Source organism: Cervus elaphus, chromosome 20 (assembly GCF_910594005.1).
Source record: "Cervus elaphus chromosome 20, mCerEla1.1, whole genome shotgun sequence".
Classification (NCBI taxonomy): Eukaryota; Metazoa; Chordata; class Mammalia; order Artiodactyla; family Cervidae; genus Cervus; species Cervus elaphus.
The window spans coordinates 133,508,572-133,536,047 of NC_057834.1; the positions used below are offsets into that span (position 1 = coordinate 133,508,572).

Consider the following 27,476-nt stretch of genomic DNA (forward strand, 5'->3'; position numbering starts at 1 on the left):
CAGCCATCACCATCTTTCATCTCCTGAACTTCATCTTCCTAAACTGAAACTGTGGCCCCGCTAGCATCAGCTCCCCAGTTCTCCTCCCCTAGCCCCTGGCATCCACCCTCCTACTTCCTGTCTCTAGATGGTGACACACCAGGCATCTCAATAATCGGAAATCACAGTGTCTGTCCTTTAGAGACTGGTTGATCTCATTTTGCATGATGTCTTGAAGGTTTGTGCATGCCTTAAAAGCAAAACTGATTTGACCTCCATGATTTACTCTACCCCTGCCGTGATGCACAGGGCTCGGAGCCTCTGGTCAGTGAAGGTGCCCCCTGACTGGCATTGCTGTACTCGGGCTCAGGATGGAGAGTTTGGGGGATGCATCACCTTCTGGGGGGGCACTGGAGGGCTGTGCCCTGTCCAGCGCCTGGCCCATGTCCCCGCCAGATTGTTGAAGGGCAGCATGGGGCCACCATCTCTCAGAGTGCCCCTGAACTAATACTTTATCAGCAGGGGAGAGGGTGTTCTATGTGGCCCCAGGGTCCAGGAGCTGGGGTCGGTCTTGGGGTCTTTGGGGCTCACTCACAACAAGGTCCTCCCTGCGCCTCATCATGGTCACAAGACATCTGCCTCAAACTGGCCTTCATGAAGAGCGTGGTGCAGGTCACTGATGCCATCAAGAACATCAAGGACCTGGAAGACTTTCAACTTGCTCAAAAGGCGACCCTGACTGGCATTATCATGGTCAGCCACTCTGTCCAGGGCAGTTTGGGGGTCTCACTCTGCTGACCTGAGGCCATCTGAGGCCCAAGGGGTGGCAGGCGTCTCCGAGGCCCCGCTTGTCTCAGTTCTGCTTTGACCTGACTGTCGGTGTTCTGCGTGTGACCTTCTTATATCTGATCAAGGTTTTCATGGCCAGGAAACATTCCGGAAGCTGGGGCTGAAGACCCCGCCCCCGAGTCTGGTGATGCCCCGAAGGTGTCTGGTTCCAGGCTGGGAGACAGAGCCCCATGGTCAGCCCCTGGCTAGCCCCGCGTTTCTCCCTAGTCAGGACCAGGAGGTCGGCCTCTGCCATGGACAGGACTTACCCAGCTACTTTTGCCCAGAACTTTGTTAAGATCTAGAAAGTACCAGCTGTGCAAAGCCAAGAGGCAGCGGCAGGGGCTCCTGAGGCTGTGGGTCAGCCCCTGTCCCTCGTCCCCAGACCTCTCCACTCGCCTGCGATGGAAACCCTGGCCCCTGGACACCCTCTGGCTGCACTGGCAGCAGCCTGGAGGGAAGGGAGATGCGGATGGAACAGGAGGCCCTGAGAAAGAAGTAGACATTCACTAGGCTCCCACTCGGGGTTGGGCGACACGCACGTAATTTCACACCAGCCTGGCACAGCCCTGTGAACCAGGCCCCGAGTCCTCATTTCACACCTGAGCAAGGGCTCAGGCTGAGGAAGCGATTTGCCCAAGGACACACAGCCAGTAAGTGGCAGAAATGAGCGAGACGCACATGCCCATCTTAGCTCCTCCCACGAGATTTTACTGCTTCCCCCTGGGCTTCCCTCGTGGCTCAGCTGGTAACGAATCTGCTTGCAATGTAGGAGACCTGAGTTCGATCCCTGGGTTGGGAAGATCCCCTGGTGAAGGGAAAGGCTACCCACTCCAGTATTCTGGCCTGGAGAATTCCATGGACTCTATAGTCCACGGAGTCACAAAGAGTTGGACACGACTGAGCAGCTTCCCCTATAACGTCAAAGGCCAACTGACCATGAAAAGAATGAAAGTGCCTGTGGTGTTGGCGCCCGTCGTACGATGTCAGGTCCTCCTGCCTGTAATGCAGGGCGTGCCCCTGCCATCGTGGCCACTGTCTGCCCAAGCCCCTGCCCTGGCCATGGTGGGACTCCGGGTGGCCGGCGGTCACTGCCCTGCTGTCCCGGCAGGCGATCATCAAGGCAGAGCCGACTGACAGCCTGGTTTCTCCCGTGCGGACCATGGCCGTGGATGCCCTGTCATACTTGAGGTGAGCCGGGCCCCTGGCCAGGCCCCCAGCGCCACCCTGGGCTGCAGACAAAGTCTGAGACCACCTCTCGGTGCCTTTGGGGGAAGGTCACACCTCCTTTGGGGCTTCCCTGGAGGCTAGGGCGGTAAAGAATTTGCTTGCAATGCAGAAGACACAGGTTCTATCCCTTGGTCGGGAAGAACCCCTGGAGATGGGAATGGCAACCCTCCAGATTCTTGCCTGCAGAACCCCATGGATGGGCTATAGTCCATGGGGTCAAAAAGAGTCGGATTCGAACACTTTCACTTTAAACAAAATTACTGGATTTGGGTAGGAGTGGGAGGGCCCGGAAAGATGAAATACAGGACCCCTTTGGAAGGCATAAGTTTAGAATTTAAGTGGAGGGTGACTCTCCCTTCTGAAGCAAAACAGAGCCAATGAGGAACTTGTAATAATTCTGCAACCCTGCCCCACCAAAGACTTCAATAAGGATCCCTGGACCTGGGTACGGCCCCTGGGGCCCTTAGAAAGCTCTCCTGTGACTCTAATATGCAACTAGGCTTGAGATCCACCTTTGAAGGGGACAGAAAGAGAATCAGCTGGTGTGCATCATGCAGCTAACCACTACCACCAAAGGTTTATTAAAACACGATGGCCTCCATTCCAGAAGTTTTTTGGTTTTTGTTAAGATTTTTTTTTTAACGTGGACCATTTTCTAAAAAGTCTTTATTGAATTTGTTTTACAGTATTGCTTCGGTTTTATGTTTTGGCTTTTTGGCCACGAGACGTGTGGGGTCAAACCTGCACCTCTGGCACTGTACGGCAAAGCCTTAACCACTGGACTGCCAGGGGAGTCCTCCACTCCAGAGTTTTTGATTCAGCAGCTCTGAGGTGGAGACACAGATTTTGCATTTTCTAATAAACTCCAAGGGGATGCTGCTGCTGCTCCTGGGCCAGGACCAACCAGAAGCAAAGTCTGTGGTTGCAGTCAGGGAGGACCAGTGGAATGTTTCTGAACAGGAGAGAGACTCAGAGCCGACAGTGATAGGAGAGGTGGCTGTGGACGCCTGAGTCTCCCCTTCAGTCACAGACAGACAGTGAACTGGAGCCCTGGTGGGTGGAGCCAGGGCCCCTGGGGAGGGACAGATGCCTGAACCCCCAAACAGAGAAGCTGGCCCCTCCCTCATTCTGTGACATGGCTCCTCCCACCCCCTCCCCCAGACTGGGCAGAGCAGGGTCTCAGCTCCCCACTGATCACCCCTCTTATCACTTCTTTCTCTAGCAAACTGAAGCCTTTCTACTCCACAGAGGAAAGCAGTGAGCTGATGGATATTAGTATACACTCTGTAATTTCTCTCCAGCCGCCAGGAGAGAGCAATGAGTCCATTAAGGTAGGTCCCTCTGGGCCACCTCATTTTCTGGGTGAGGACTTGGAAGTTGACGTTAACATGGGCAGTGCTGGGAGCCCACCGTCCTGGCCCACCTGGGGGTGGTCAGGGCAGCAAAGTAGAGCAGGCTCTTTCATTAAGTGTAAGGTGATGCTAGCTGCTGTAACAGATACGCTCTGTAATCTTCACGGTTTAACAAGATGACTGTTTTTCTCACTCGAAGTCCAGCTGGCAGCAAAGGTGGAGAGGGGGCTGCTACCTGCAGTTGTTCAGGGACGTGGGCTGACAGGTGAGGAAGCTGAGGTTCAGAGGGCTCCAGGGACTTGCCAGGGTCCCACAGCTGGCGGCGGAGGAGCCCAGAGCCTGGGAGGTGGAGCTGTGAATCCTCTCCTGTTCCCAGGGACGCCGCTCTGGGCATCGAGTCGCATCACCCGTCCCGTTTTGAGGCTGAGGAACGAGAGCCTCTCTCGGGGGTGACTGTGAACAGTTCTCCTTTCCAGGTCATGAGTGACCCGATCCTGCACCAGAAGAAGCTGCTGAAGCGGGCGGTGCTGATGCTGGAGAAGGGCGCAGAGCAGGAGGACGAGGTCCTGAGGGTGCTCTCCCTGCGCGCCCTCGGCAACATGGCCCTCGGCGCCCCCAGGAAGGTCCGCGGGGGCCGGGGCCGGGGGTGGGGGCCCATGGCGGCATGTCCCGGGCAGCCAGGCGGGGGCTGACGGCCCCGTGCCCCCCAGGTGAGGCAGTACCGGAAGCTCTTACTGGAGAAGTGCCTGAGTTCCCTGCGGGGCCCCAGCGTGAGCACCAGCGTGACCTCCGAGGGCCTGGAGGTCCTGGCCAAGGTCTTGGTCGAGCTGCGGGAAGGGGACCTGGGGTCCGCCTTCAATGCCATCTCCGAGCAGTGCAGAGCCTTCTTTGACAACGTGAGTCCACACTGGCGCCTTGCTCGGCCCTGGCCCTCACGGGGGTCCCCACGAATAGCTGCTCAGTAGACAGGTGGCCACTGTCCATCCCCTAAAGAAGAGAGGTGCCCTGGAATGAAAAGGGGTGCAGTTCCTACTTGGGTACTGATGTATCCATTGGCTGATCACGGGGGCTGGTTAACAAAAAAAATCTTGTTCTAGGGCCCATGGGACCCTCCTCCCCTGACTTTAATTCCTCCCAGGCACAAATGCTCTTTGGACATCTGTGATATGTGGGGTGGCAACTCTGCTAGGTTAGGGTGGTAGGTGATCAGATCCAGCACAGCCCCCATCTAGGCAAGAGAAGGTCACAAACACCAGAATACTGCCCAGTCCCCAGAGCCCTGCGGGAGACACTCCATCCTGATGGAATGATCCAGAAGGCTTTGCAGGCACCAAGGCATTTAAGAAAGTCCACGGCGAATGGCTGGGGTTTTGTTGGGCTTCTCGATTCCCACGTTTCAGAAATAGCTTGTCCGTCTTGGCTGCAGGAGAGCAAGCTCCTGCGTTTAAAAGCCTTCATCCTCTTCGGGAAGCTGGCACAGGTGGTCAGGATTTCCAAGAAGCATTTCTTCAAGCAGGAAGTGAAGAAAGCCTGGGTGCCCCTCATGCTGCATTGCCAGGACCCCTGCTCCGATGCCGCCCAGGTCAGATACACCTGGGCTCTGTGGGCAACGGCCAGGGCCCGCTGTCCCCACAAGGAACACCCGCTTCGAGGCTGCTGCCCCAGCTAGCTGGGGTGTCCCCCGCAGCCCTCAGTCTTCCCCGGACCCCAGAGGCCACCATCTGCTGGTTCCTCCCACCAGGCTGAGAAAGGGACCAGTCAAGATAACCTGCAAACTGGCTGATTGAGGAGTCTCGGCTCTGTGAGGGGAAACACGGCGTACTTTCCTTCTTCCCCAGATGCCGTCACCAGCCGCCCTTTCTTCTGTCTTTCTGTCACTATGTCGTGTCCGACGCTGTGACCCCATGGACTGCAGCACGCCAGGCTTCCCTAGCCTTCACTGTCTCCCAGAGGTTGCTCAGACTCACATCCATTGAGTCAATGCTGCCATCCAACCATCTCATCCTCTGTCACCCCCTTCTCCTCCTGTCCTCAGTCTTTCCTGGCATCAGAGTCTTTTCCAATGAGTCGGCTGTTCACATCAGGTGGCCAAAATATTGGAGCTTCAGCTTCAGCATCAGTCCTTCCAATGAATATTCAGGGTTGATTTCCTCCTTTAGGGTTGACTGGTTTGATCTTTTTGCAGTCCAAGGGACTTTCAAGCGTCTTCCCCAGCACCACACTTTGAAAGCATCAATTCTTCTTCACTCAGCCTTCTTTATGGTCCAACTTTCCCATTCATACAAGACCACTGGAAAAACCTTAGTTTTGATTATACAGACCTTTGTTGGTAAAGCGATTTGCCTCTGCTTTTTAATATTCTGTTTACACTTGTCATAGCTTTTCTTCCAAGGAGTAGTCATCTTTTAATTTCATGGCTGCAGTCATAGTCCGCAGTGATTTTGCAACTCAAGAAAATAAAGTCTGTCACTGCTTCTACTTTCCCCCCATCTATTTCCATGAAGTGGTGGGACCAGATGCCATTATCTTAGTTTTTTGAATGTTAAGTTTTAAGACAGGTTTTTCACTCTCCTCTTTCACCCTCATCGTGTGGCTCTTAAGTTCCTCTTCGCTTTCTGCCAATAGAGTGATATCATCTGCATATCTGAGGTGGTTGATATTTCTCCTGGCAATCTTGATTCCAGCTTGTGATTCATCCAGCCCAGCATTCCGCATGATGTACTCTGCATATAAGTTATTTAACAGGGTGACAGTATACAGCCTTGATGCACTCCTTTCCCAATTTTGAACCAGTCTGTTGTTCCATGTCTGGTTCTGTTGCTTCTTGATCTGCATACAAGTTTCTCAGGAGACAGGTAAGGTGGTCTGGTATTCCCATCTCTTTAAGAATTTTCCATAGTTTGTTGTGATCCACACAGTCAAAGGCTTCCCTCATGGCTCAGACAGTAAAGATTCAATGCAGGAGATTTATGTTCGATCCCTGGACTGAGAAGCTCCCCTGGATAAGGGAATGGCTACCCACTCTAGTATTCTTGCCTGGAGAATCCCATGGACAGAGGGGCCTGGCGGGCTACAGTCCATGGGGTCTCAAAGAGTCGGACAGGACTGAACCGATTAACACTTTCCTTATCCTCACTGCCTTCTATCAAAAGTTCACAGTCCTTTCACGTTTTATCAGCAACTCTCCTGGAGGCAGGGCTTCTGGGAAGAAAGTGACGGCCTACCCCACAAGGGGATGAGAGGCTTTAATGAAGGAGCCACAAAGAGGAGAGGCCAGCACGGCACGGGGCCCCCATGGGTGCTGTTGCCCCTCCTGCTCCTGGGGGAGCAGACACCCCAACCCCCTTCCCTGCCCTCCATTCCAGTACCTTCCTGTGACCCAACCCCAGCAGAGGCCACGACCAGGGGGCCTGGTTACTGCAGGGGACGGGGACAGGGAGAGCTGGGGAGAGGGGATGGGGGGTTGCAGGCAGGCCCCCACACCCCAGGCTCCTGGAGGGGTAGGTCCTGGCAGGGCTGCTGAGGGCACCCAGTGCTGGCCAGTGGCTAAGGGGGCCGTGGGGCTGCATCTGCACCCGTGCGGCTTCTCAGTAAACGTGCCCAAGGTGTCTCACGGGCCAGGAGGGCTTGGGTCCCAGGCAGCCCCCTGGGGCTCATCAACCACCCTGCTTTGGCTTCCTGAGGCCTTTGGGGGGCTGCCCTCTCGCTTACTGTGGGGTGCCAGCCCCGCCCGCCCCGCCCCTCGGTGAACCCCAGGCCCGCCTGACGCCTCTCCTGCCTTCCTGTCCTGCGTCCTCCAGGCCTGTGTGGCCACCCTCTTTCAGTGCGTGCACTTCTGGGGCTGGAGGGCCCTGGAGAGCTCTGCGGACCACAGTGACGCCACCGCCCCCAAGGAGATGGCCGGTTTCCAGATGACCCTGTGCTCCATCCTGGTGATGAAGCTGAGGCAGGGGACGGCCCCGGGGGCTTGGGGCTTCATCCTGTGATCCTGCGAGACAGGAGGTGTTGGGACCAGCTCAGTCCAACAGAAAGAGAATGCAAACCACACACCCATCTTTAAGATTTCTGTTGAAGAAAGTAAAGAGGTGAAACCAAATTTAATAATAGGTTTTATTTAACCCAGTAGTTCCAAATCATTGCCATTTCAACAGGCAATCAATAGAGAATTATTAATGTAATAGTTTACCTCTTTGGGATACTGTCTTCAGTATCCAGGAGGCACATTACACTTAATTCAGACTAGTCACATTGGTTAGATGGTATCATCAAATCCATGGACATGAGTTTGCGCAAACTCTGGGAGATAGTGAAGGACAGGGAAGCCAGGCGTGCTGCCGTGCATGGGGTCACAGGGAGTCTGACACAACTGAGTGACTGAACCACAGTAAGCCATGTTTCAGGTGCTCAAGGGCTATGTGTGGCCAGTGGCTACCCCATCGGACAGTGCAGGTTGTGGGGAGTGTAATCTCTCTGGGCAAGAAAAGAGTAGCGGAAACCTGAAGGTCCTGAAGTTGCCCATCTGCTAACCTGCTGTGTGGCTTTGATATGAGCACTTGCCCTCTCTGGGCAGACCCTCTAGCATCAGACAGACGGGCATCTGTGAGCAGATGAGCGCTGTCTGTGAACAGCCAGTCTGCATGACCTCCTCTTCCATGGTGCTGGGTGTCACTTGTTTTTTGCAGACTCAGAAAAAGCCTGCCGTTCTCTACAACTTCTTGCTAGAAACAATGACCTATGTTAAAAGCAACTTGTCAAGGATCAGAATCGCTGCATGTAACTTGGCAGGTGAGCCGGCAGGTCTCCTGATGCAGGAGGGACCTTGAAGACCATCTGGTCAGACCCAGGTCTGGAGTGGGGACAGGGGTTGGGACTCAGGGGCAGGCAGGAGCCCACCCTGTGTGTCCCATGGCACTTCATACCTGCCCGATGCTGAGCTAGACGTCCTGAACTAAACCCTTAACAGAAACTCTCATCAGGTGAAACCAAATCTCTTGCTGTCCTAATATTCATACGATGGGCATTTCTGACTATCCTTTTAGGAATTATTATGAAGCAGATGTCTGCGCATTACTTGAAAAAGCTGGATTTTCCAGCATTACGGAATTGTAAGTAGTGGAGATGCAAGTGTGAGTCAAAAATGAGCCCACTCCTCTCATTTGGGAGCTTAGTGAAACCACTGGAGGGGAGAATCAGCTGTCCTGGTTGTATCTGGGTTGGGGGGTGGGGATGCCCAGGGCCCAGAGAGGGGATGAACCTGTCTTTCTAGGAAGACAGCCCTGATGGTTCCCTGTGCCCCCTGCTTGCTCCCGGTCATACACATCGATGCCTCCAGTGGGTCCACACAGCAGCTGGGGCCTGGGGGTCATCATCCTGTCCCTGTTGAAGGGACGGAAGTCCCCAGGAATGGGAGATGCGTGTGGACACACGACTGACCTGCCATCTTCCGAATTCACACTCGGGGTGGGGATGAAGTTCAAAGCCCCATGAGCCCCTCGCCCCACAATCAGCTCTCATCAGCATTGCCCAGGGCAGGCGGAGGACGAGGCCCTGGCTTCAGGGGTCCCCATCCTCCTCCTCACACGCTCACTCTCAGCTCTCCAGGAGCTACAGCTGGACTCAGATCCTGGGGTTTGGAGGGCAGCCCTGGAGACTCTCAACATCTTGGATACCTGCAGTCAGCAGCGGCTTTTGGCTTCACCTGAAGGAATCGCCTAGGTGGTCCAAGTGCAAAACGTACCTGCCTTTCTCCTGGGGGCCAAACCCCACCGCAGCACCGCGAACCACTTTTAATTCCGTTTGTAAGAAAAAGTATTGTACTTAGATAATCAGTGCCCCTTTCTTTCCTCCCCTTGAAATAAACCTCCCTTGCTATTTGGAGAGCAGATTCCTGACTGCAAGGAGATGATGCCCCAGAGCTGAGACAGTGGGGTGAAAGGAAATTTCAGTCCTAGCAGGAATTTCAGTCCTGTGTCCCCTGAGTGTTTGTGCATGCGCGTGTGTGAGCATACATGTGTGCATGTGTGTGTGAGAGTGCGCGCGTGTGTGCACGCGCATGTGTGCATGTGCGTGAGCATACATGTGTGTGTGAGCGTGTGTGTGTGTGAGTGTATGTGTGTGAGCATGTGTGTGAGGTGTGTGTGTGTATGCACGTGTGTGAGCATGCTTGTGTGTGTGAGCGTGTGTGTGTGTGTGTGCGTGTAAGTGTGTGTGTGTGTGTGCGCACGCATGTGTGAGGCCAGGGAATCTGCGGTCCCCTTTGTGTCTTCACTGCATTTCAGTTCCTCTCACGTGGATGCTGTGTCCACTGCCAGGCTCTGTGCTGGGGCGGCCAGGGGAGCCCAGCTGCTGTCCAGCCCTGCTTCCAGGATCCCCGCTCTTAAAGGGAAAGGAGTCATCTCCCAGCGACCACGATGCACCCGGGGTGAGGGAGGGCGGCCACCAGGGAGGGCCGTGCTGGTGCCCGTGCCCAGGGTGTGACTCAGGGGGGCCTCCGGGCGGAAGTGACACCACGCCATCCACCCTCGTCTCTTTCACATCAGGGTCCACTGGGCCAGGATGGGAAGGGACGCAGCGAGGCCTGGAGCAGAACCCATGAAGGGTCAAAGGGAGGAAGTACCTTCCAGTCCAAGGAACAGGCAGGGGGAGAAGGCAGGGAATCTCTTCTACACTCATGCTGCCAGCAGGACAGTCTTGGCTTGTCCCCAGAGCAAATGAAGGGGGGATTTCCAAACCAGCCCCACTGTAACAGCCCAAGGTGGTCACCACCCTGGACCCATGCATGGGAGGATTCCAAAGCAGTCCAGAAAGCCAACCTGCACCGCAGGCTTCCCGGCAGACTGGTCTCACACTCTTGGTGGTGCCCACGGAATAGACAGTGAAGCTATTTCCTGCCAAGTGATGAAGATGGTGGCTGCTGGAAGACTCAAGTCCCACTGACACAGCCGGAAAGGAATGTGCCCTTCGGTATAGGTCCTAGGGGAAGCCGTACGATTACACAGTCAGGTCTCTGATCAATTCCATTCATGCCTGTGAAAACATTTCAAGACGGTTTATAGACCTAAACTCAGAAAGCAAAAATTTAAGACAATATAGTCATTTTGATCCTGAGAGTAGGGTAGGATGTCCTTTGAAAGTAATAAGAGAAACCAGTTAAAAATAAAGGATTAACTTTCTAGGTTAGAATATATCTTCTAGGACTTCCTTGGTGGTCCAGTGATTAAAATTCCAAGCTTCCACTGCAGGGAGCTCAGGTTCTGTCCCTGGTTGGGGAACTAAGAGCCTCATGCTATGCAGTGCAATAAAAAAAAGAAAATTTCTTGAATAAAAATGAAAATACAACATATCAACATAAAAATTAAAAGTACATTTATCTTCTGTACAATAAAATATTGTAAAGTTAAGTCACAAATGCAAGAAGTTACTTGCAATTTATATAAAACTAGGTTGGTTCATATAAGCAGATTGGCAAAGAGAATATGCCCAAATCAGTAATACTGCAAATTAAAAAAACAGTGTCACAAGAGGATGCTGGAAAAGCCAGTAGGAGGATGGTTTGGAAAGTGACTGGGCTTGAATGAGGTCATGAGGGTGGGGCCCCCATGATAAGATTGGTGCCCTTTATAAAAGACACGAGGTAGCTCCTTCTCTCTTCACGTGGCACGAGAAGGTAGGCAGCTGCAGACCAGGGAGTGGGTCCTCCCAGAGCCCAGCTGTGCTGATTCCTGGATCTCAGCCTTCGTCTCCAGAAGCAAAGTTCTGTTGTGTAAGTACCCGGTCTCTGGTGTTTTGTTATGGCAGCAGAGCTGGCTAAAACACTCAGGTGACGTTGCAGTGTAAAGCTGTGGGCGGAAAGGGAACATCCATACAGGAAGAGGGTCACCTCGGGCAGGGGGATGGGAAGGAAAGGGGTGCAACTTTAATCAACTTAAAAAACCACTACACACAGCAACGTATTAACAACCATTTACTCAGGATGTTGGTACATGGGTTTTGTCACTGTATTGTGAATATTTGCAATATTTTATTTAAAAGTTACTGTCCACTAAGTAAACTAAAAAGCTTTTGCACAACGAAGGAAACTATAAACAAGATGAAAAAACAACCCTCAGAATGGGAGAAAATAATAGCAAACTAAACAACTGACGAAGGATTAATCTCCAAAATATACAAGCAGTTCCTTCAGCTCAATACCAGAAAAACAATTCAATCAAAAAGTGGGCAGAAGACCTAAACAGACATTTCTCCAAAGAAGACCCATTGATGACTGATAAACACGTGAAAAGAGGCTCAACATCGCTCATTATTAGAGAAATGCAAATCAAAACTACAATGAGGTATCACACACACAGGTCAGAAAGGCCATCATCAAAAAAATCTACAAACAATAAATGCTGGAGAGGGTGTGGAAAAAAGGGAACCCTCCTGCACCGTTAGTGGAAATGCAACTTGATATAGTCACTATGGAGAACAGTATGGAGATGCTTAAAATACTAGGAATAAAACTATCATATGACCCAACAATCCCACTACTGGGCATATACGCTGAGGAAACCATAACTGAAAAGGACACATGTACCCCAATGTTCACTGCAGTGCTGTTTACAATATCTAGGACGTGGAAGCAATGTAGATGTCCATTGACAGATGAATGGATGAAGAAGCCATGGCACGTATACACGATGGAATATTACTCAGCTACAGAAAGGAATGCATTTGAGTCGGTTCTAATGAGGTGGATGAACCTAGAGCCTGTTATACAGTGTGAAGTCAGTCAAAAGAGAAAGACAAATATCACATATTAACACATGTATATGGACCCTAGAAAGATGGTACTTATGAACTTGTCTGCAGGGCAGCAGTGGAGACGCAAACAGAGAGGACAGACTTGTGGACACAGAGGGAAGGAGTGGGTGGGATGAACTGAGAGAGCAGCATTGAAACACATACATCACCATGTGTAAAATTAGACAGCCAGTGACAATCTGTTGTATGATGTGGGGAGCTCAAATCCAACATTCTGTGATAACCTAGAGGGGGCGGGAAAGGGTAGGTGGTGGAAGGTAGGTTCAAGAGGGAGGGGACATACATATACCTATGGCTGATTTCATGTTAATATAAGGCAGAAAACAGCACAGCATTGTAAAGCAATTATCCTCCAATTAAAAATAAGTAAATTTTAACCATCTGTATCTTATGATGACCTAGATGAGAAACTGTCTTCACAACTGAAAAAGATCAAAACAAGAATTAAAAATTTTAAGTGTTGGGACATCCCTGGTGATCCAGCGGCTTAGACTGTGTTCCTAATGCAGGGGGCTGGGGTCAGGGGACTAGATCCTACAAACCACAATGAAGACTGAAGATCACACATGCTGCAACTAAGAACAGGTGCAGCCAAATAAATACATAAATATTTTAAAAGGGATATTTGAATTTATTAAAATTATTTTAAATGCTATGTGTATCCAAAAAGTAAACAAACCTAAAGGGTATAAGTTAAAAAACAAAACAAAAAGTCACTGTGATACTCTATTATAAACAGCTCCAATAAAAATCCTGAGATGTCACAGGTGTTAAGTGGCTGCAGGTGTTTTGGGACCATCACAGAACTATTTATGTTTTCATCTAAAAATATCAAGCTGTTTGGAATTACTTTTATGGGTGAGTTGAACCGTGATTGAATTTACTACCTCCTAATATTGGAAGGTCTGATGCTGAATCTGAAGCTCCGTTACTTTGGCCACCTGATGCAAAGAGCCGACTCACTGCAAAGACCTTGATGCTGGAGAAAGACTGAAGGCAAGAGAGGAGGGTGGCAGAGGATGAGATGGTTAGATAGCATCACCGACTCAACGGATATGAATTTGAGCAAACTCTGGGAGACAGTATCCTGGCCTGGAGAATTCCATGGACTCTATAGTCCACGGGGTCGCAAAGAGCTGGACACCACTGAGCAATTTTCACTGGGAGTGTGGAGGACAGGGAAGGCTGGCCTGCTGCAGTCTATTGGGTTGCAAAGAGCTGGACATGACTTAGAGAGTGAATAACAATAACAAATACGGAAGATGCCAAGTCCTGCTGGTATGAATTTAAAAGACTAAGCAGCTGTACTTTCTTTCTAGGGCTTAAACCTAGGTTTCAGAGGAAACAACTTCTCTAAGGAAATAGGAAATGTAAAGGAGGATTTCTGGTCATGTCTAAATTTAACAGAGCAAATATGAGAAAAATCAGCATATAAAGAATAACATTAAAAATTTTAATTGAGGAACTTTATTCAAAAAATTTCCAAAAATCCAGAGTCATGTCAATGGAACCAATTTCACTGAAATTTGCTTTGAAGGGCAGATAAGTGAAGCAAGTTCTCGCGTGTTCTTGAGAATTAAAAAATACACAAAAATCAGTTAATGCAAAGAGGGAATACTCCGAAATAACTCGGCAATAGATTTTCAGCTTTGAGTTCTTCTGACACGAAATCATTTGTCTCTTCCATCCTGAAAGATGTGTCATTCTTTCCTCTAGGGGGAAAAACAAAATTGAGTACAATTTCACTAGAATTCCCAGTGCCAGACCCCCAAGCATAGCTGTTATTTATTTGTGTTAGTCATTCAGTCGTGTCCACACTTTGTGAAACCATGGAACCCACCAGGCTCCTTTGCCCATGGGATTCTCCAGACAAGAATCCTGGAGTGGGTAGCCATTCTCTTATCCAGGGGAAGATATATTTACTCCATTGAATATACATGAATATTTGAGTCATTATAAATACCCTAAGGAATAATTAAGGAAAAATAATAACAGTAGTTCCTCAAGCAGGCAGTGCAAACTGGTGGTAAAGACAATGGGCTTTCAAATCCTGGCCCAGCCATGCATGCCTGTATGGATTCAGGACTTGGGGACTTCTTTGGTGGCCCAATGGCTAAGACTCCACACTCCCAATGCTGGGGACCCAATTCAGTCCCTGGTGGGGGGGCGGGGTAAGACCCTGTGTGGGGCAACTAAGAACTCCCATGCTGCAAATAAGACCCGGGACAGCTGGAACACGAACACACACACACACACACACACACACACACACACATAAGACCACATTTCCTTATTTATTAAAAGAACTAGCACTGCCCATTGGACAGAACCTATCTAATCAAAGGGTTCTAGTGGGGCTTAAAGAAGGAAGGTGTAAAAAGGGGTCAACACAGCCTGGTGCATGGAGCTTGGGTTCACAGCTCATGAACATTTGGTCATTTTCCTCAATAAATATATAATATTAAGCTGAGAAAATTAAGTAGAGAGTCCCCTGGACTGCAAGGAGATCCAACCAGTCCATCCTAAAGGAAATCAGTCCTAAATATTCATTGGAAGGACTGATGCTGAAACTGAAGCTCCAATACTTTGGCCACCTGGTGTGAAGAACTGACTTATTGGAAAAGACCCTGATGCTGGGAAAGATGGAAAGCGGGAGGAGATGGGGATGACAGAGGATGAGATGGTTGGATGGCATCACCGACTCAATGGACATGGGTTTGGGTGAATTCCAGGAGTTGGTGATGGACAGGGAGGCCTGGCGTGCTGTAGTCCATGGGGTCACAAAGAGTTGGACACGACTGAGCAATTGAACTGAACTGAAAGAAGAAAAAAATACAGAAAACGGTTAAGCATGTTTGTATCATGGTTCTGGAAGGAGCTGCCAAACCAAACCCAGTCAGAGCCCATCAGCCTGCGGAGTGACATGGAGTCAGATGCATTGTCAGGAGCCCCACATGTGGTGCGCTGAAATGCTCGCTGGGAAAGCTGGCACCCACCTGAGGAAGTTTAGGAACTCACAGCAGCCTGTCCACCACCTCCTCAGCTTGTCTCTGGGGAAAATGGTGCCCACAGAGTAAAGCATCAGCTTAAGGGACCCGCACAAGCTAACCCGTGGCTGAGGTGGGGCTCGGGGGGGCTTTGATGTGGAGGGCAGGAGGCTGTGGGCTGTCTCTGGGCTGACTCCTACTCTGTTCCCACGCAGGAGTGAGAAGTGACCAGAGAGTCGCAACTCCCAGATCAGTTTCACGTCCAACAGCAATTTTTTGAGTGTGAGATAAAGAAGCTGGAGATGGCAGTTTGCCGAGGATGGATAGGGTTTTAAGGGACACTTTTTAGAAACACCCCCAAAGTGCATTCCAGTGGGAAATGTGTAAAAATGCTGATGTTGGAAGAAGGAAAAGTATTTGGGAGAACATTTGAAAAATTAGCACCTAAGAATCGTCAGACACCCACATTCAGCAAACAGAAACGCACCTTCTTCTCTTTCTATTTGGGCTTTAAGAGTCGACCTCCTCCGCGGGCCTTGGCACGGCTCTGCCCGCAGGTGAGAAACCCCAGGGTCCGGCCCCCTCTCCGCACACCTGAGGGTCTGATAATCGGCGTCGCTTTGTGGGGACCTGATGGCCCAACCCGGCAGCAAGAGCAGCGTCTATAGGTAGAGGGGCCCCAACTGTGTGGGAAGCCAGGGGGCTTCTTACACTCTGCTGGGGTGAGGATGACAAGCTTGGGGGACCCCGACAGCCAGAGTCTGGGTTGAATTTTCCTGAGAAGCCTTCTTTTTGATACTGAACTGCTGCACGTGCTTTATTTGAAGGCGCCTGTGTCTGCTCGGGTGACTTTTGGCAATACTGCTGATGAAGCTTGTCAAATTTTTCTTTAATATCATCGTAGCGATCCCTGGCAAAGCCTAGAGGTTGTACCCTGGGTAGTGAAATGGCTTTGTTGAGTGGTACCGATTTCTGAAACTTTCCCAGATCACTTCCTGGACAAACAAGGTCAACGGTCTGCTCTGGGCGGCCTGGACTGTGTGTGGGGCCGGTCTTTGAAAGTGAGGGGAAGGGACCACTCTTCGGCAGGCAGCTACCCTCTCTGATGGATCTTCTGCTCAGGCCTTCAAAGGCCTCACTCAGCCTCTTAGCTTTTGATCTGCGGAGAGGGCTGCTCAGCCCGTAGGCTTCTAAGCCCTGGGGGCTACCAGGGCTTGCGGGACCACCTCGGTACACATCCACGGCTGAGGAGCCGGGCGGGTAAGTCAGGCTGGGCCGCTTCCCAGTACTCAAGCAATACTCCTGATGAAGCTTGTCAAATTTGATCTCGATTTCCTTAAAGCGACTCCCCGCCTGGCCATGCAGGATTCTGGGTCTGGAAGCTATTTTTACAGGAGAAATCAACCACTTTAAGGTCACGAACCTGTTTTCCTGATCAAGATGAGACACCGCTTTGGAGTCTAAGTAAGTCAATGACAAATGCTTCCGGGGCATTTCCTGAAGCTCCTTCCAAGGTGAAGCGAATGTATGGATCTGGGGTTTGTTTACTTTGAGAAGAGCCCTTCCTGATTTTGAACCCATCTTAGAGGCAGAAACATCGGGCAAGTTGCCGCGATCTCTTAAGGCCACTGCATCCTTCAGGGGCTTGGAGCAAGTTGGACGTCTCTCCTGGGGGTTCCGCCGAGAGCGCCCTCCTCCTCGGCAGCTCGTTCTATTCATTCTGCCCTTACACCTGTGCCTCCGCCTGGAGCTCCAGTTCTGGCCGATGAGCGTCTTGGTGGAGATGATGCAGGAGGGCCTGGCGCCCAGCAGCCGGCTCATGGAGTGCAGCATGCCCGCGTACAGGTCGCTGAGCGTCGCGTTGCACACGTCCTCCGCCTCGCCACCAGTCCCTTGTAAGGGGATGCCGTCGCCCCTCGGCACCACGGCCAGGCCTGCTGAGCAGGAGTGAGAGGCGTCACCCTCCCTGGGTGATGGAGGCAGCTGGAGTGGACCACCAGGGCTGTCTTCAGAGACATCCCCACAGTATCCTGGAGAAACATACACACAAGGCAAAGCCACGTGACCATTTACAGCCGTCCACACGCAGAGATCGGTTTCCCTGTGGCTCCCGTGATAAAGAATCTGCCTGCAAGGCTGGAGACCCAGCGTTCGAGCCTGGGGTCAGGAAGATCCCGTGGAGGAGGGCATGGCAACCCACTCCGGTATTCTTGCCTGGAGAATCTCATGGACAGAGGAGCCTGGCGGGCTACAGTCCATGGGGTCCTAAAGAGCCCGCGGCGACTGAGCAACGGACACTTTCATATGCAGAGATCAGGGAAATGAAGGCTGGATCATGACCAGCATGGGTTTTTTAAAAAAGTTATTAGCTTTAACTGAGATATAATTCACATATAACATTATGTTAGTTTCAGGAGTATAACATTGTGATTTTTTTGTTTTTAAAGCAATACAAAAAAACAAAAGCAACAAAATTTCACAAATATTTGGGAATAGGCTCTTCTCAGAGATTTTTTTCCCTAGTCATCAAAACAATTCACTGTCCACTGACCTTCCTAAAAGGAGTCTTTCTTCCCTGTATGATGGTTTAGAAATGGTTCCCTTGTCAAAGACTAATTAGAAACCAGATAATAATGACCCTGCCTGCCGACAGGAGTGTATGGGGAAGGGATTTGTTGCTGCTTGGTCGCTCAGTTGTGCCTGACTCTTTGTGGCCCCATGGACTGTAACCCACCAGCCTCCTCTGTCCATGGGATTTCCCAGGCAAGAATACTGGCATAGGTAGCCATTTCCTTCTCCAGGGCATCTTCCCGACCCAGGGATCGAACCGAACCCACGTCTCCTATATCGGCAGGCAGATTCTTTACAGCTGAGTCAGTGGGGAAGCAGGAGGAAGACACAGGACTCCTGAATACAGCTCTTCACACGGCTTTGACTTTTTCATCATGTAAAATGTTTTATATATTAAAAAAGTGAAATCAAACAACAAAGATGAGGATAACTCTAAAGATGAATATAGGAAGGAAAAATGATCCTATCTCTATGTCATACTGACAACAATCAGAAGAGAAAATAGAATCCAAATAACTCTGAACATGCTCCCCCTGTGGGACCAGGTCTGAGGATAAAAATGCTGCTTGGAGATCCGGAACCTTCTTCGGCTCATGGTCAAGCCGAGTCGGTACCAGGTGCTGTGATTCTGAGGCTACTTGGTGCTTTGCAACCAACCACATGAGTATCATTGTCAAGGAGGAGGGAGGCCACTCTGGAGTCAGGGCAGGGGATGAAGGGCTCAGAACCCCCCGGGGACAGGTCAGAGGATCCAAAGCCAGGGTGGAAGGGGCTCCTCCAGGTTGCACGTGGGTTGAAAATGGACAACAGATTCCAATATGTGAATTAAAAAAAAAAAAAGTCCTTGAGTTCTTACTGACTCTGGAAAACTTAGAAGGAAAAGCATGTTGGGGAGGATAAAGTAAGGGGTAAGAAGGGAACAGAAGGGACAGAGTTCAGCCTGTTTTACAGAAGAATGCCAACAAGGGGACTTCCCTTCTTAGAGAGTAATGATGCACCACTGAGGCGCACGTGTCTCTAGCAGTTCATGGTGATGAAACACGCCCAGTGAACGCGGGTGGGGTGGGGGACGGTGCCCAGCTAAGGCGCCATGGAGCTACTGAAAGTGAATGGGCTGCTTCTGTGTCATACTTACCCTGGGCAGGTCTGGTGGGTGAGGCCAGTGACGGGGCCAGGGTCACATGGGTGTCCTTTCCCTCTCTGTAACCAGCACACTGAAACCAAAGTAAATGACTTTAACAAAAAGAAAAGAGAAAAGTCGCTCAGTCACGTCTGATTCTTTGTGACCCCACAGACTGTAGCCTATCAGGCTTCTCGGTCCATGGGATTTTCTAGGCAAGAGTACTGGAGTGGGTTGCCTTTCCTTCTCCAGGGGATCTTTCCGGCCCAGGGATCAAACCCAGGTCTCCTGCGTTGCAGGCAGACAGACGCTTTACCGTCTGAGCCACCAGGGAAGCCAAAGCAAATGACTTTAACGAAGGCGTTGCTAAGTGTCAGCTCTGGCTGCCCCCACCCCCCGGCGCCAAGCCCACAGGAACTGCTCCCAACCACAGACTGAGCATGACTGAACCGGGATGAACTATGCAGCTTCAAAGCCCTCTGCCCAAGGGCTGGAGCCTTAATGGACCCTGTGAGCTGCCCAGAACACGGTGGGCAGCCGATTCCGCTGCCTGAGGGGACCCGGAGTGTCTACTCAGGAAGAGCAGGCATCGGGGAGGCTGTGAGGGAAAGAGTTTGGAAACTGAGATGGTCTTTACAGGCTCTGGAGTGAACCAGACATAATCACACTTCACTGGGTCTCTAGCCTATGGTTTGCTCTGAGGACACACTCAAGGACATAGATTACCTCCAAACACCCTTCATCCTGCAGTAGGATATCCACTTGCGTCAAGTACTTCCTTCTCAGCTCATTTTTCGAAGGGCTCCAGGGCACTGCAGGCTGACACCGAGACAGAAGTCAGTATCTGTGAGCGCTGGTGGGCATGGCTGAGCTCTGGGATTCGGGAACACACTGGCACGGTCATCAATGTATATGGGTTTACACGGAGTTCCTCGAAGTCACTTCTGCACTTCCTGCTGTTAGCAGTACAGAGTGTTCCAGCCCCTCTGAAAATCTACCTGACCTGGAATCTGAGTCTAGGGAATTTACCCAGTGGGACCAGTTCAAAAGGAAATAGACAAAACATACCAGTTTGGAGAAGTTTTTGACAATATGACTAGCATCAGAAAAAAAAAAAAAAAGAATCAATAATTGTAGGTGAGTTTAGGACACACTAGTAGGACCGATCCCAGCTGGTGTGTCTATCAGACAAGAAATTCAGGGGCTTCCCCGGCAGTCCAGAGGTTAAGACTTTGTGCTTCCACTGCAGGGGGCATGCATTCGATCCCTGGTCAGGGAACTAAGATTCCATGTGCTGCATCCAAAATATAAAATTAGAAAAGAAAAAAAAAAAAGCAGCTCACTGTCCAGCTCCGGGGACAGGGACAGTGGCCGCTCCTGTCCCTCACTTGCTGTGCACCGTCTGGGGGCGGAGTCAGGGCCCGGGGCTGCAGCTGGAGTGGGGGTAACATAGACACCCCAGGGAAAGGCTGACACCTCGACTACCTTCTCCCCTTCACTACCACTCCCACAGAATACCTCCAAAAGCACCCCTCTCCTCGCCCAGGGCCACCCTCCGATTCTAGTTAGACATGACAGGTCACACCTGGGTGCATGGGAAACCTCTGTACTAAAGGAATGAGTTTAGAGGAAAACCACACGTCAACTCTTCCAGCATCTGACCCAGGGGGCAGGTCAGAGACTCAGGTAGATTCTGTCCCGTGCGTTCTCGTCCATCTCGAGGGCTGACCTGGAAACACTCCCCAGAGCACCTCCCCTGTGACACCGTCTCTACGGGGTAAGACCGACCTAGAACCCAACTGTTCACACGGCGAGGTCCTTCAAGGTCAAGGGCGCACTGGGAACCACAGCTGGGGTTGTTCTGTGTGCAAAGGGAGCAGCACCCAACATTGACGAAGGTGCAGTGAGACAGGCCTGAACCCAGGCCGTAAGTGCTCAACTGAGAAGGGGCAACTTGCTGCCTTAGGGATCTGAACAGGGGGCGCTGAGACTTGAGGGGTGGCGTTAGCAAAGAGTGAGCCTCAGAAGGGGCCTGGAGGAACATGCCGGTCATGAGAATGTTCGACTGTCCCCAAACCCCAACTCCGTCCCTTCGTTACAAAAGGCAGGGCTCACCATTAAGTTCCCAGCAATCACTTCTTCCTGGAAGAAAGTTGTATCAGCATCACTGCTTTTTGAATCTAAAAGCAAAAGAGGAAATTTCCATCAGAATGTCTTAAGAAAGCATGTATATTTTCTCCCAAGGATAGTTTTGGCATTACTTGGTATATACTGCAGTGAAAACTCCTGTTGCTTCAAGCAGTCCCTTATAACAGGGATGTGGTCATCTATCGCCATGCAGAGAAGCCATCAGAACAGGAATATGCCCCGAGTCAGGGACACCAGGAAAGCAGCTTCTTGTAAGACCTCTGCTCTTTCAATGGCCTCTCATCCTGAAAGTTGAGTGCCCGTAGGCCAGCACCATCTGCAACGGTGGAAAAGTTGCCCCTCTGATGTCCAGGATGTCAGCCACGAGCCGCACATGGTGGCTGAACACTTGGAATACGGCTAGTGAGGCTGGGAACTGCATTTTAAATTTGACTTCATTTTAAATGAATTCGAATAGTCATGGCTGGCTAGTGGTTACCACACTAGACAGTTCAGCTCAAGAACCACTTCTAATTATTTTAAGGAGCCCAGGGAATTCGGGGACCTAAGGCTTTACGAAGTTGAAATCTGGATTAATACCGGTAAACCAATGACACCCATGAGCAAACATCTCCGGGGTCTTTCTGTGTCCAGCACCACGCTGTAACTGTGAGTGAGATGGCTCCCTGGATGAGTTGAGAAGGAACCACCAAGGGACTTTTCAAAGGTTTTAGTTTTTCAAATACACTTGGAGAAAGTCCTAGCGAGGAGCCTAGACTTGGAGTGTGGAGGCAGACAGAAACACATGTCCTGCCACGAGTCCCCCCACCCCGACACGGTTTTCCAGCACCAGGACCACTCACCGTCGGCTGGTGTGTCAGGCGGGGACAGCTCGAGATCTCTGGCTGGGACTTGCACGGGCCCTTCTGTCCTGCCATCCGTCTTCACCGGAGAGACCTTGACAAGATAAGCTTGGTTCAGACGTAACGTATTTCAAAGCCACTGTCAAGTAAAACACCTCTGATCCCCCCGTTTAGTGTATGAGAGAAAAGGCAGTTTTCCAGGGGTTTCTCTTCTAGAACATTCCAGCATCAAAGGCCTCAAGACTCCTAGCAGATAGTTGAGCTTCCCCTTGGAGAAGTAACAGAGCTTTCTTCCTCTAGTGGTGCCCAGGGCTGCTGTCTCAGAAACCACTTGGATGGTGAGTGATGGGAGCAGGAAAGTGAGAGTGACCAGGTCTAGCTCGGCCCTGGCATGGCAGTGAGCTCGGGGCCAAAACCACACAGGACAGCACAGTCCCCAGATCCTCAGGTAGAAGCTGGAAATTCCAGAGGCCCCTGGGGGATTTTCTGTGACTTTTCATCTTAACAGTGACTGGATCTCCATGTTGTAAAGGCCTACAATTCGTTTAAAAGCTTCAGTGTGTGGTGGGACCCTGGCGTGAGGAGTCGCCTTCCAGCTGAATCCGGCTACAGGGCGGTCAGCTGTCCTGACCAGGACTCAGGCTGTGGCGTGGTCAGCAGGCCGGCCCCGAGGAGGTGGTACACTCCCCGCCCGCCCCCCTGAGAGCCTGATCAGCCCACCAGCCTTTCTAGTTGTATTGCGTTGCATTAGTCGCTCAGTCGTGTCGGACTCTTTGCGACCCCATGGAGAGTAGCCCGCCAAGCTTCTCTGTCCATGGGATTCTCCAGGCAAGAATACTGGAGTGGATTGCCATTCCCCTCTCCAAGCCTTGCTAGTAACCATAACTAATGCCATGGATGGGATCTCGTTAGGGAAATTTGAGAATTCAAGATCCCGGATTGTCTAAAATCTTTTAGGCCCACCTAGCTTTGCAAGAACCGAGTGAGAACACAGCAAGGCCTGTCCCTTTAAGAGCGGGCCTAGGGCATCACCTCCTAGATGTCTGTGAGCTCTGCCTCGGGGATGTCACTGCCTTTGCCTTGGGAGAGGTGGGACCTGATGGAGTTTTCCGGAGCTGTCCTGTGTCTGGAGGCGTCACAGTTGCAGAAGACATGCATCTCAGTAAATCCTTACACACAAGAAATCAGGGCAGGTAACATGACAAAGGGGCTTCCGTGGTGGCTCAGACCCTAAAAGAATCTGCCTGCAATGCAGGAGACCCTGGTTCCATCCCGAGTCTCAGCTGGCAAAAGAATCCGCCTGCAACGCAGGAGTGAGTGAAGTCGCTCAGTTGTATCCGACTCTTTGCGACCCTGTGGACTGTAGCCCACCAGGCTCCTCCGTCCATGGGATTCTCCAGGCAAGAATACTGGAGTGGGTTGCCGTTTCCTTCTCCAGGGGATCTTCCTGACCCAGGGATCAAACTCAGGTCTCCCGCGTTGCAGGCAGACGCTTTAACCTCTGAGCCACCAGGGAAGGGGTTGGGAAGTTCCCTTGGAGAAAGGATAGGCTACCCACTCCAGTATTCTTGCCTGGAGAATCCCCATGGATGGAGGAGCCTGGCGGGCTACAGTCCACAGGGTTGCAGAGTTGGACACGGCTGAGCGACTAAGAACACAAGGTGAGAAAACCATGGAACACCGCCCCCCAGTGGCCGCTGGGTGCAGTTCCAGCTCATCTCCACCTTTATTCACATCAACCTTCCTCTCCAGCAAGGCATGCTGGCAATAAAACTTGACATTAAATACCTGCATGTGTCCTGTGCTGCTACTCTTCACTAGTCTTCCACCCCAAATTCGCAATCCTTAAAAAAAACAAATAGTAATTACCACTTAAGTCATCATGAACACTGAGCTTCAGCTTAATTTGTACTCAAAGAAAACCTAAGGGACAGGCAAAGGAAAGATCTAATAAGACCAAGATATAACCAAGCCACATTACTGACATTCTCTTGTTTCTTGTCTTCGTGAGGTTGAAAGTCTCAAAGATGAAAATCTCATCTCTGTGAGATTTCAAAAATCCACACCTGACAAATTTATCATGAACGAAAATCTCTCCTGCCTGTAGGGAGCAGCTCGTTGAACCCAGGATTAAGCCAGAAATGAAACAGAAACAAGGAACATACGTATGCCAAGCACTGTCCTCAAAACACATATATTGAGAGCAATCTATATACTACAGAGAGCGAGAGATACTAAAAGCACTTTTCAAGGGCTAACTTTCTACTCCATGGACAGAATAAGTGCTTCCTTGGGGCAATCTACACATTATAGAACAAGTCATAGGCACAGGAGTAAATGCTGAGTTTTGGAGCCCTGCACTTACGAGCCAGCAGAATCTGGGCAAGATACTCCCCAAACCTCCACTGGCTCCTAAGGTAATTCAAATTAATAAAGAATGGATCATTGAGTTGTGAGGTTTGAGATGGTTGTTGATAACAGCTGCAAAAATTCACTTGGTGCTTACTGTTCCAGGCTCTAGTCTAAATCTTCTCCAAGTACACCCCATTCAGCATTCACAACTCAGAGACACATGCCTCGTATGCTACTCCTAATTCCTTTGGATAGACACTCATCAAGTTCACTGTATAGATGGAGACAGAGGCGAGGAAAAAGTGAAATGACCAGCCCAGGCTATTTATCCTCGTGGTGTGACCAGGCTGGGAACTCAGGGGGAGTGACTCTCTACTATGCTTTTTGGCCTTTCCAGAACAGAGTGACCCCTGAATAGAGATGCTTGGACTCAAATCAAATCTTTGCTACTTTGGCTGAGTGACATGGGCAAGCTCCTTGACTTCTCTCTGCTGTAATCTCTTCTATGAAATAACAATCTTAATAGTGCCTACCTTGCAGGGTTGTTGAGAATCAAAAACCTGTGACTGTTAGAAGCTTACCCTACAGTGTAGATTGGAACTTGTTTTAAATTACAGGAATTCGCCCTGCAAGGGTGGTCAGCTAGCACATAATCAGGAAGACCACTCCCTGAGTACCTCTCCAGGGAAAGCTACAGGTCAGGGGAGCTGTGCTCCCATCAGCTAGGAGGTTGTAGGAACACAGAACCACCCAATTCACATTTAGCATCACTGTCAGTGAATCTGTTTGTACAAGCTCTCCAGGTCTTCCACATGCTAAAGTGCTTCCTGCTTTGGCTACCATTCTTGTTCTTATCTAACTGGAGTCCGAAATGAGTTTTCACAGGTAAAATTAGTGATGTTCAAGATACGTGGATTGAGCAAAATATTCTAGACACTGCCCATCCCTCCATAAACAGGTCAAGGGAACACACTAAAGCCTGTTGATAGCACACTTAGGGATGATTTCTACATACTCCTGTGTCCAGCCTTCAGGTTAGACACAGGCCAGATGAACAAAACTTACCGTTGGAATACATTAGCTTCTGTCTATAAAAACTTCTCACCTAGGGTGTGGCTGGTCCAGCTAAGAAAGCAGAGCTAGGATTCCATTTCATCAGGAACTGATTTGTGTCTGTCTGTCCAGAACAGGGTCTGAGATTCACTTTCATTAGTAGGTAAAATTCAGTCAGTAATAAGGCTGAAGGGCTTCCTGGGTGGCTCAGCGGTAATGAATCTGCCTGCAATGCAGGCAACACAGGAGACGTGGGTTCAATCCCTGGGTCAGGAAGATCCCCTGGAGGATGGCATGGCAACCCACTCCAGTATTCTTGCCTGGAGAATCCCATGGACAGAGAAGCCTGGCGGGCTACAGTCCACAGGGTTGCAAAGAGTCGGACATGGCTGAAGCAACTCAGTACGCACGCACAAGGCTGAATGATAGACACTGACCTCACCCAGTGCAAACTTTTTCCAGCTATTTACCCAAGAGAATCCATGATTTAAGTCTGTTTGCAACATCAACCATCAAACAGGATGGCTCCTTCTCCTTAGATGCAGGTCAAATTCCAAAGTACTCAGAACCTCAAGTCAAACAGGTCAAATAACAGTCAATAGAGTGTTCACTAGTGCCAGGCTCCATCTCCTGTAACTGTCACAATATCTAGCCAAGCAGCTGTTACTGTCATTATCTTTCCACTTTACAGATGAAGAAACCAACTCACAATCTGGCTAAAGCAATGAGCCCAAGCTGAGATGGCTATTAAATGACCAGCAGGGATGCCAAACCCAGACAAGGGCATTTTTAACCAGGATGCATCTATGGGTCATCAGAATTCTGTCTTCATAGGTAACTGTTGGAAATAGGTAATTCAAGTGATTGATAGGTTCAAGGGAACTAGTGATGTATTAATGCCTATTAGGTGAACAGGTTTATTTTCAAAAGAGCAGGGACAGCATTTCAAACTCTATTAAGACACTATTCCAGTTACACTCTTAACCATAAATAATTCAGAAGGGGGGGTGGTGGTGCTGATTCGTACCCTGGGGCGTCCTGTAGGTCAGCGTGGACATCTGAACCACTGGGCCGTCCTCGAAGGGCTGGTTGTACTGCGGGAGAGGAAGAAGGGGCATCCCATCAGATCGAGGGCGGAGAGGAACCCTTGACCCGGGCTGAGAAGGCGCCAGCGCGAGGCTGTAAGTCTACGGAGCCCCGAAGCACCCCCCACCCCAACCCCCCGGTTCCCCACCCCGCCCCGTCCCTCTGCCCCACGGTCCCTGCCTCCTCCTCCCGCCCCCTCCATCCCGCTAGCGGGAGGGGCCGCACCTTCTCTATCAACTGCTGCATGCGCCTCTGGAAGCGGCAGCGGCTGTCCCTGAGCTTCCGCAGCAGCTCGTCCTCCGCCAGGACCTCGCCCTCCATGGCCCAGAGGCCAGAGACCCACTCCAGCAGGAAGCCGAACGGGGAACATCGGCCCGCGTAGCGATTCAAATAGCTTACGCCCGCCCTTCCGACACGCCCCTCAAGCCTCCCATTGGCTGTCTCTTGAAAGACCGATCGCTGATTGGGCGTTTCAAACAGGTGGCATCTCTCCCTCCCGGCCAATCCGTCCCCGCGTTTCCGATCCCGCCCTGCCCGTGGCGTGCCCCGGGAGCGGTTAGGGGAGGAGGAGGGGTGGGGGTGTGGGAAGCGGTCTGCAGCTGCGCGCTGGGAGTTTGATGGCGCGGTGTTACTTGGGCGAGTCCGGTACCTGTTCATCAGCAGAGCCAGACGAGTAAGATTTCCCCTGTCGTGAACCGGAGATGTCCAGGTGACCTGCCCTGGGACTCGACGCCTGTTGGTGGGCGGGAGGCAGCCCTTCACCTGAACGTGGCCGTGGACCCTGCCCGAGGGCCGGCTTCCTCGCCCCTCCCGCCTCGGGTCCTCGTTAACAAGAGCTGAAAAAGACCTCACGGAATTACGAACACGCAAGGAGGCAGGAGAGTGAACATGCATTTATTAAATAAACGTCCCACGATCCAGGAAGCTCGCAGACGGTATTTGAATTAACCCCCTGGAGCGTAGTTTTCTTTCATGAATTTTGTTGCGTACTGGACTCCATTGATATTAGTTTTGTAGTGTTTTCTCTAGAGAATGGATAATTCAGCGCCATCACGGAGCCCGTATTTATGTGTTTGTACTGATGTGATTATACCATAATATGTGATAAAAATGAGTATAACTTGGA

At 50.8% G+C, this 27,476-nt stretch overlaps 2 protein-coding genes across 5 annotated transcripts; one reads left to right on the forward strand and one right to left on the reverse strand.

The window, feature by feature from the left end:
- The first annotated feature begins 633 nt into the window (after positions 1 to 633).
- On the forward strand, positions 634 to 9,171 carry LOC122676833 (maestro heat-like repeat-containing protein family member 2A). The gene is given in 12 exon segments (XM_043876387.1): positions 634 to 732; positions 1,919 to 1,998; positions 3,260 to 3,294; positions 3,589 to 3,654; positions 3,766 to 3,821; positions 3,824 to 4,012; positions 4,100 to 4,285; positions 4,816 to 4,971; positions 7,190 to 7,321; positions 8,072 to 8,174; positions 8,429 to 8,494; positions 8,983 to 9,171. Coding segments are annotated over 12 exon segments (1,290 nt in total). The 3' UTR covers positions 9,105 to 9,171.
- A 4,447-nt stretch (positions 9,172 to 13,618) lies between these two features.
- On the reverse strand, positions 13,619 to 26,739 carry LOC122677653 (Holliday junction recognition protein). 4 transcript variants are annotated; one of them, XM_043877846.1, is made up of 9 exons: positions 26,576 to 26,739; positions 26,292 to 26,358; positions 23,648 to 23,703; positions 21,860 to 21,953; positions 20,985 to 21,049; positions 19,596 to 19,688; positions 18,885 to 18,963; positions 15,666 to 17,208; positions 13,619 to 13,903 (listed from the first exon to the last, which is right to left on the reverse strand). In XM_043877846.1, the coding sequence occupies exons 1-8, from the start codon at positions 26,669 to 26,671 to the stop codon at positions 15,689 to 15,691; spliced, it is 2,070 nt and encodes a 689-aa protein (XP_043733781.1). In that variant the 5' UTR covers positions 26,672 to 26,739; the 3' UTR covers positions 13,619 to 13,903; positions 15,666 to 15,688. The 4 variants fall into 4 exon arrangements, with proteins under 4 accessions (XP_043733781.1, XP_043733784.1, XP_043733783.1 ...); XM_043877848.1 differs by lacking the exon at positions 13,619 to 13,903 and adding an exon at positions 14,947 to 15,002; XM_043877847.1 differs by lacking the exon at positions 13,619 to 13,903 and adding an exon at positions 14,948 to 15,007.
- Between the last annotated feature and the right edge of the window lie 737 nt (positions 26,740 to 27,476).